The sequence below is a fragment of the Poecilia latipinna genome, unplaced genomic scaffold (genome assembly GCF_001443285.1).
Source record: "Poecilia latipinna isolate Pla-1442-1.1 unplaced genomic scaffold, P_latipinna-1.0 Scaffold296, whole genome shotgun sequence".
Classification (NCBI taxonomy): Eukaryota; Metazoa; Chordata; class Actinopteri; order Cyprinodontiformes; family Poeciliidae; genus Poecilia; species Poecilia latipinna.
This window is the reverse complement of record NW_015112912.1, coordinates 41,549-51,247: the sequence shown is the minus strand read 5'-3', so window position 1 is coordinate 51,247 and position 9,699 is coordinate 41,549. Positions and strand designations below refer to the sequence as shown.

General features: G+C 44.3%; 1 protein-coding gene across 1 annotated transcript; it reads right to left on the bottom strand.

Moving 5' to 3' along the window:
- Positions 1–413: 413 nt before the first annotated feature.
- Positions 414–6,032, bottom strand: adra2b (adrenoceptor alpha 2B). The gene is made up of 2 exons (XM_015034342.1): positions 4,839–6,032; positions 414–4,668 (listed from the first exon to the last, which is right to left on the bottom strand). Exon 2 carries the CDS (start codon positions 4,651–4,653, stop codon positions 3,082–3,084), a length of 1,572 nt encoding a protein of 523 aa, XP_014889828.1. The 5' UTR covers positions 4,654–4,668; positions 4,839–6,032; the 3' UTR covers positions 414–3,081.
- Positions 6,033–9,699: the final 3,667 nt, after the last annotated feature.

The following is a 9,699-nucleotide window of genomic DNA, read 5'->3' as shown; positions in this document are numbered from 1 at the left end:
AGGGCACATTTTGAAGGTGCATCCTCTATGACTAGTGCATGTGTGTGTGTTCATACACAGCCTAATTCCTCCTAGACTTCCTCTGTGTTTGTTGGCAGTAGCCAGCCTACATCTCATGTCCCACTGTGATAGGAGATTTCCCAGTGACATCTTGAACAGCCATCAGCCCACAATGTTATGGACTATTTCCTGAAGTTGTGCTGCCATTGAGGGCTTTTTTACGACAGCTGGAAATTGCTTTGATTTGCACTCGGCTCCGACGCGTACGCAGGAGAAACACCTCATATTTGTGAGCATATTCCAAAATGTCCTCCTGGAAATTACCATGTCGTCTCCCCCCTCCCACCTCCTATTTTTCCATGATGCTTCATTACATAAAAATGTATGAAATAAACGGACCGGAGAATGACTCATGCTTTTTTCAAGTTGCTTTATTTTCGAACTGGGAGGGTGTGTGGAGTGGGGGGGAGGGCCATGACAGATGGGAGAGATAGTAGATTGTAAAGCTTAGACCGAACAATTTGGTCCAAACACAGTTGAGGAAGAGACAAAGCAGGGAGTTTCAGAAGGATGGCAATCAGCTGCATCTGTGACCTTTTAAGTCATGAGTTTTGACTGTTTTTAAATAAACAAAGTAGGACTCTTGTCACAAGAGATTTTATTTGGTGAGTTTTGAACATCTTTGCCACTGAAAATGATAAAAAACCAACATGAACATGACCTCTGTGGCTATTTGTTTTAGTCATTTCATGGAACTGAAGCAGCATTTTTTTAAAGGAAACCAGGGAACTGTTAAACAAGTGCACAAAGCTCCCGCTCACATCGGTTTGATTAAATCATATTTAAACCTCCCAGCAGCTCCATGTGATATGGATTGTGGCCTTAGCATCCTACAAACCGTTGACATTTTCATGCTCGATTACTGTTCCGAGGAAAGTTTGACGAGGGGAGAGGTTTTCCTGCTGCAGAGTTTTAAGCTTGGTAAAAAGTGCACCCTGCTGAATGTGCTTGTATCTCCGATGAACGATTTCACGCCACTACGACTAGATGAAACGATGGCAAATTTTGCATTTTTGGATTCCGCACAAAATCCTCAAGAGTCTGAGTTAAAATAAACTGCACTCTCACCAAGCACTATCTCTGATGGCAAAAGGAAACTTTCGCTCTCGTCAAGGAACTTAAAAATTTGTACAGCGTTTTCATTCTTTGTTCAGTTGGCTTCATTCTCTGCACAAAAGCGTAGTATAATTACAAATAAATAGGTTACAGACAGAAAATGCAAAGCAAATAAATCTTCAATCTGTGCGTTCCATCATATACACCAAAACAAAAAAGAAGAAGTAATACTAGGTAAATACGTCACAGAGCCAGATGTCACTGAGTCAGGCTGGTGTTCTGTAAGGCTCTTTGGTCCCTGCAGGGTGCTCACTAGAAAGCCATGCACTCAGCTCACGTAAAGAGAAACACTGACTTTCAGCTTGGTAAGACTGTCTCAATGGAGAGATCTCTTCATTGACAGCAATATGTTGCCTGAACCTGCAAATCTGGTCTCTGCTCTGATCAATATTACAGTAGATCTGCAGCATCGCAGCCAGACGAGGCACTGACTGTTTCTACAGACGGAGAAGAGAACAATAAAGTCGTCCCACATGCAGAAACGCACACATACACATTCACACAGGTCAGCAGGATTAGGAAATTGGTGTGTCACTGCTGACAGCCCTTGTCCCATAGAGTTAATAATAAGCCTGTTGTGGCGTTCACAGTTAGACACATCTTCCTCTCTTGTTTTCATCACTGTCAATACCTCTGCCATCCATCCATCCTCTCTTGCCTCCCTGCAGCAGAGAGGTTTAGCTGCGGGTGACGCTGTGTCCCAGGTGCTGCTGAAGAGCCACTCAGACACCTTGTTCACCATGACCCCTGTAGGTGTAATTAAGGGGCACATCGCGCACCCATAATTGCATTGTTCATCCACCTTTTACAGTCGCTCTCAGTGTCTACCTGGTAAATAGTAGCAGTTTTTTTTTTTCTGAAAATAATGCTTGGAGTTTAAATAATATATTAGTGTTTTTTTTCAGTCTTCAACAGATGTAGCTCACATTAATGAGCTCTGAAGGAGGATCAAAGCAGTTCTGATGGTTACATAAATGGTCCAGTTTGTTGGAAGAGGTCCTCATGGTCCAGTCCATTCAAAGTGACAGTCCAGTTAAACACAGGAAACAAGATGTCAAAAGGCCCACACTTCAGTAACCTACACACGAGTTCAAATATATGACCCATATCTCCTCTTAGTTCTTAAAAAAAACAAAACAAAACAAAAAAAAAACAACAACGTAGGAGCCATTTTTGGGACTCCTGCAAAAGCCAGGAGCAAAGGTGGCTTTCCACATAAAAACTCTGCGAGTTGAGTTTGAAAGGGCGCTCTTGTTTGTGAAATCACATCTGAGATCGTTTGAAACCTTCTCTTGTTGTTGCTCTTTAAAATCAAGGAACACATGTTTGCCCTGCAGCGGGACGAATTAAGACTGCAGACGTAAGAAATCACCGCTAACCTTGTGTCCTCCTTGTGCTCTGTGCTGATAAATAAAAGGCCCCCAGGAGCACAGGAATCTAAGGCCACTTGCCTCTCCGTAGCCGGTACTTACAAAATATTGTATGTACATATTATAAAAGTCTTTATTCACAATGAAAACTTGGTTCTCAGGACATTTCCTGCAACATGTAGCTCTTCGTGTACATTTCTGCAGCGATGTGTCCTTGAGTCGATATAATCTGGAGACAAAACGCTGCATTCGGGATCTTATCAGCAGTCCCGAAGCGCCAAGCAGTTTAATGCAGTCAGCCCCCTTTTCATGTCCCATTTTCAACTCTTCCCCAGCTTCAATTCATGATTAAACACAGTTCAATTTGTCTGTTTGTGCACTGTGGTTGAAAAAGTGTCCCTCAGTTCCAAATTTTACACTGAAATCTCCACATTTTAACATATTTTTAAAACAGCCCTTTGAGTGTTTGGTAAAATGGAAATGATTGTTCTGCTTTGCCGGTCTGTGTGCATGTTCTGTGCAGCACATTTACATGCTAAAAGAAAGTACCCTTGGTGGTTCTGCACAGAATCTTTTTAAAAGCCTTTCTGAAGTCTTTGTTGAAGATGGTGTATATGACTGGATTGAGGGAAGAGTTGCAGTAGCCAATCCAGAAGAAGAACGTGAAGAGTGGGTCGGGAATGACGCAGGTCTCTGGGCACACTGCCCGCAGAGAGTAGGAGAAGAAGAAGGGGAACCAGCACACCACGAAGACACCAATGACCACGGCCAGGACGAAGGTGAACCGTTTCTCCCGGTTGACCATTGCCTTACGCCTCGCAGCCCCCGGATTGCTCTCTGTTTTTGACTTCCTTCCTGGCACCAGGCGAGCGCCCTTCGAAGTGGCAATCATGTCACGGTAGCGCTTGACTGAGGCTGGGGAGTGGATGCCCCCCCCAGCAGGTGACCCCGGCATGCTGGTGCTCCCCCGGCCCCCTCCCTGGCTGTGCTCTGCATCACTCTCTGTGCTTGAGCTGTCGCCATTGTTATTGTCGGCCTTCTTCCCTCTCAGCTTTTTGCCCTTCTTCACCTCCTCCTTGGTTTTGGGTGCAGGATGAGGAGCAGGGTTGGACGAGGGGGCCAAGGTGACCGGGGGAGTTGTGACGGGAGACATGGCTGGAGACTGGGCAGGGGGCTGCAGGAGGTTATTAGTGGTTGGATTCTGGGGACTCTGTGAGTCTCCTGGGGAAGGAGAAGGGGTGATAGCAAGAGTAGGGGGTCTGGTGTTTGAGGTTTTGCTTGCTGAAGGGGGAGTGCTCTCTTCGTCATCCTTTCCGTTGGCTTGTATGTGTCGTGCAGGCTGACTGGGAGTTGCACAGGCGACCCCGTCCTTCCTGGGCTCCCCAGGAGGGCAGCGTGTTCTCTGTTTGGCTATTTGGTAGATTCTCACATACACCAGGATCATGATGAGGCAGGGCGCGAAGAAGGAGCCTATGGTGGAGTACAAGATGTACCAACGCTCATCATTCAGCTGGCACTGAGGTCCTCTCTCACTCGCCTCATCACTAACCTCACTCTTGTTGAGTGAGAGCAGAGGGGGGAAGGAGATGACGGAAGAGATCAGCCACACCACCACGATGGCGCCTTTGATGCGTCTGGGAGTCCGCTGGCGCCCGTAAGTGACCCTGGAGATGGACAGGTAGCGGTCCAATGAGATGGCGCACAGGTGCACGATGGAGGAGGTGCAGAACAGCACGTCTAGCGCCAGGTAGATCTCACACCACAGAGATTTAAAGTACCAGTAGCCGAGCAGTTCGTTGGCCAGCGAGAAGGGGATAATCAGCGTAGCCACCAAGATGTCCGCAGCAGCCAGAGACACCAGGAACAGGTTCTGCGGACCTCGTAGAGACCTGCTGGTCAGCACGGCGATGATGACCATGATGTTTCCGACGATGGTGAAGACTACCATCAGCGTTATGGCAGTGGCGAAGGCCGCCGTGGCTTCGGGGGAGTAAGGGGCGAGGGATCGGACACTCTGGTTGCAGGGCGCGGAGCCTCCGGAGCCGCTCACACTGCTGTTCCAGCCGGTCAGCAGCATGGAGCAGCCGCCCTCCACCGCTGAAGCCATGCCTGGATTATTTCTCTAAATCAGAACAAAATATGCACGTAGGACACCGTGATTACTCACAGAGCGTCCACTTAACGGATGCATAAAAGTGCAAGAAACTGTGCGCCGTTTCTTCCTGCGGTCCAATGTGCATTTAAATCAAGACATCAGTCATACATTTATAATGAATTGAAAGTCATATTTACCTAACTTCTTTCAGTTCTCTTTCAGCGCCGTCAAATGATTGATTCTTTGCATCCTCCGCAACATTTTCTCTAAGTCCATTTTAGGCACAAAAACCAGTCCAAGTCAATGCGTCAGAGCGCAGACAGCGGATTCTTATCAGTTCTTGGAATCAATTTCCTCCAAAAAAGATTAAAAGTAATTTTTTTCTGATGCGGTGCGTCCGCCCTTTCGGAGTTATAAAACAACAGAAAAACCACTGACACTTCTGCTCCGCTCAGTTTGTCTTTAATGATTAAGTTGTGTCCCAATTACGAGGAAATTCAATTAAAACATGTCTAATTCAGTTTTGTTAATTGCGACAATATAAGAAATTGGATCAGGGTAAATTTGGACACTTTTGCAGTCCGTGCGTCCTCTTCTGGAGACACGCACGTATCAAATAAATAATAAGAAAGAGAAAAAAGTGAAATTTTCACGATGGCTCAATAATAAAAACTACTTGTTCTTAACTTCAAAGGACAGGCTGTGTCAGTCCCCGTGTTTCCTGTCGGTCGAGCAAAAAAGGGGGAAAAAAAAGAAAAGAAAAGGAGGAAAAGTAAACATTTGGCTCTCCAACCTGGCGCACGCAGCCAGATGTGCTCCTGAAACGTTCCCTCACATTATGAAATGATCCCCTCTTTTCGGACTAAGCTCTGTGGATCTCAGGAGTTGCGTTTTTGGTCCTCGGTGCGACAGAAGTTCGTGAAGAACCCTTGAATCAGCCGCTCCACTGGCGCACATCACCCGACTTCCTCTCCGAGGCGCAGCAGCATCTTCTCTTGCGAGCAGGACCTTCCGACGAAATCTAATAAGTGGGGGTGCCTCCCATCCGCCTCTTGCGCCTCTTTCAGACCCGGTGATGTCATTGTGGAGCGTCATGGGATCCTTACTCTCTTCATCGCTGCAACCCCCCCTCACTCTCACAACTTAAGACCTAAACTCAAGCCAACGCAGTTAGATGGGACATGGCTTGTTTCCCCTGGATGCTGAGGCGACCAGATGAGGGCTGATGCCGCCCGCTTCAGAGGAAATATTAGCTGGATTTTCAGATGCTGGGACGCTTCATCACTCTCTTTCTGCTTAAGCATTTTTAAATATCCACCGAAGTATTTTTAAAAAACTACACAAATACAAACCATGGCAGGTTAAGGGCGTCACTAAGAAGAGCATTAATTGGTTTAAAAAAATAAATCGAATTTTATATTCATTATGCGCCGAGGGGTTTACAAATAAAGACTTGTACTTTTTGATCATTTTGATAATTTGATAACAGCTAAATAAAACAATAATGTCACTGTCCACTAGAGGTGTAATCTAGAAAAAATCAAGAGTGTTGTGTCCATGCATTTTAATAAGAAGTTGAGTGGAAGAAAAAAAAAAGTGGCACACAAAGGAGCACAAGCAGAAGTCTTTAGAGAATTGTGAAGCTAACGGCATTCAAACGTTTGAGAGAAATTCACAAGGCAGTTTCCAGGATTTCGACCTGAGCAGGCCTCCTCCACTCAACTCCTTCAAACTAGCCAGCAAACATCTGGTGGAACTGTGTGTCTGCTGAACTCGTTATACCAGCTACTTCTGAGTGAAATGCTGATAAAAACGTGGTTAAATTAATAGAGGAGTGATGCTGTGATGATTTCCTGAAGGTGGAGTTTCAGAAACAGCAGGGGTTTCTTAAAGAAATAGAGGCCTAATTTCAAGGCATAAAATTACAAAGTCAAAATTCTTTTAAGTCATATTTGATATGCACAGCATTTTTATAACAGCTGAAAGCAACATAGTTACTTGATTGCGCTATAAAATGGCAAAATGTGCCTGGAAAATACATAATACCTCCCCTTTAAATCATGAAATAATTATTTAATGTGCCCCTGCAGGCTGTAAATCAAAAAGTTATGGATCATCAGCCAACCATCAGCTATATTTTCTCACAGTTTGTCCACTCACCACTCAACATAACATGCGTCTTATGTTGCGACGCAACATAAGACGCATGTTGCGTCTTATGTTGCAACATGCAACATAAGACGCATTTGGGGCACAGCTAACATAGATTTGTCCTCCTCCACTCCATTAAAGGGTGTCCCCTGGGTGGTGAGTCCCATTGTGGATGTATAGCAAAGCGGCAGAAATAAATAGATGCATATGAGAATATTTGGACGGGGAGTCTGGGGAATGTGAAGGAGTGACCGCTCTTAGGAGGGCTCGGTCAGGAACTTTTTAAATGTGATATTTTGTTGTAAGTCTAATTATTCAGTTAGACTATAGTGCACATAATGGATTGACGTTTCACTGCAAAAAACATAATGAGATTTCCTTAATAAAGTGAAATCATGACAAGTTCTGAAGTTCACATAAAATAAACGTGTTCGGTTTGGAGACCGGAGCCTCCCTGAGTGCTGCAGCGCTAATGCATTAACTGTATAAGTGGTGCTTCTGGGTTGGGAACTCAGCGCACTACATTATGAGGTTTCAGATCTCAGTTATGAAACATCGTTTTGCGAAGAACGGGGGCTATTTCAGCAAGAAGATAAGTAAATTATAACCTTCTCCTCTCTCCAGCAGCTTCAACTCCCCTGCCTGAAAACGCACCATGTCACCTTGCACCTCTGCTGATGGTGCGAGGCGCAGGGCAGCGGTAACAGCCGCTCTCTGCGATAACGCGTCTGCATCATCACTTGACTTCTGTTTAAATTTATCTGCATTAAGAATCTGTCGGCGCTTTCTTTCTCCCACGAGAAAAACAACCACGGCACATCTCCTGTGATTGGCTGGCCACTTGCGATCGAGGGTCCGATTGTTCAATTATCTTGTGAAACTTGCGTCACGCTGGAAGCTTTACTGGGCCATAGAACTAAACGGCAGCAGAGTGTTGGTTAACGCAGGGGAGGGGGTTCCTGTTGCTGCTGCAAACTCGCATGCAAAATGAACAATGTTCCAACATGCACTCTAAACTTAAATTGAACTTAAATGGGTTAATGTTACTGGGACAGAAATTGGGTGATTTAAATCAAATGGGTCAAAGTTGTGACCCAGTTTGTTAAGGAAGGAGCTTCAACAGAGAAATGCATTTTCTTTGAACAAACTCACTTTGCCTTTTGTACCAAGGTTGACACCTCAAATGTCCTTCCATACTGTGAAAAAGAACATTAGTAAAGTATTTAATATTCATTATTATTTTTGTAGAATAGTCACGGAGCAATTTATTTTGTGAAAGTCTAGCAAATTGCAACATTTCAGATAGTGACAAAGGCTTCTAAGTTTTTGAGAAGCATAAAACACAGAATTTGGAAAACAGCAAAAACAAAACAAAAATAAATAAATAAATAAATAAATAAAAGCGACAAAATGAATTTGGTACTTTAGAAACTTTGGGGCCTGAGCTGCTGATACACTCTTTTAATAGTTTGGTTAAGGCTGCAGCAGTCAGGTGATCACAGCCTGGACTTTTAAAATCCAATCAATTTATTGCAATTTCATTGTTTACTAATAACATTCAACAAAACAAGGAAGTATTTCTTATGAAAAGATACCAAAGGGAAAACAGATTAGACAATTCACAAATACACAAAAATACGACACAGAGAAGACATAAACAAGAGCAATGATTTCTCAGTGAAATTTGAATGTTTTCTCAAGGTTACTGTACAATCTCTTATTCTTATTAACATTTCCATTTTACGCTGAAGTTGGGAATCAGGAGAGAAATAATATTTTCCACAAGCAAAAATATCAAATTAGTTGATATTTCTTGACACAGATTGGTTGCCTGAAAAATCCTAATGAATGTCATTACTGTGTTTTTATTACTCATAAATTTAATGTCTCTCCTTAGTAATCTACCTGCATGAAACTCCTGAAATTCTTCTTTGTTTTGATGTTTGCTAACACAGCTGAGATTCCCCTCCTCCTGCTCATGGAGCAGGCTTCAGCGTGATGAAGCAGGCATAAAACTGGCTTCTCATTAATTTTTCATCAACATATTACCCCATAAGTTATTCTGTTTAACCCACTCTTTGGTAGCGTCACCAGTAGACATAAGTAACTTTGACCAAATCATTTGAGAGAAAAGCCGAACTAATAACCAAATCCTGCTGAATTAAATCAACCCAGTGTGCGAGCAAAGTAACCCTGTTTTTTAAACAGCGGTTTTTGGAGTGTACATTAACACCTGTCATGCACACACACACACGCATGCACGCACGCACGCATGCACGCACGCACGCACGCACGCACGCACGCACGCACAACACAAATACACACGCAGTCTTATGAATGGTGTGTGAGTGGGAGGTTGTGCTTGCTTGTTTTTGTTGTGCTAACCCCTCCCCAGCCCTCCACACACACACACACACACACACACGTATCTCAGCTTTAATGAGAGAGAAGCTCTACAAGCCACCCATGGAATTACAATTGGACGGCCCGCTTACTGATTGCGTGACCTGAAGCAGCAGCCAATAATGCTCGTACATTTTTTTTCCTGCTCCTGCTACACATTCTAAATATAAAGGGACGGAAAATAAAGCTTTTAGCGAGAGAGAACGCACTCCAATCAAGTGTGTCTGTTTTTGTAGGTGAACTGTGCTTAGTAACACGCTGAAAATGCATTCTGGGGTTGAGGGGTGTGTCACCGGAACTCATAGCGTTCAGTGTGCGGTATACACACACGGCCTCTGAAGTGCTTGTTGTGTAAGACCACGTGCACACACTCTCACGTACAGTATGCCGCACACAAAGACTCACAAGCCTGGAGGTAATTCTGCTGTCATGGATCAAGCACACTGGATCAACAGTTCTTGCTTGACATCCAGGTCTGGAAAAGATTGAGTTCCCTCCGGGGAC

Bases quoted from the DNA above. Each gene is read 5' to 3' on its own strand.
- adra2b (XM_015034342.1), bottom strand. From the start codon at position 4,653: ATGGCTTCAGCGGTGGAGGGCGGCTGCTCCATGCTGCTGACCGGCTGG.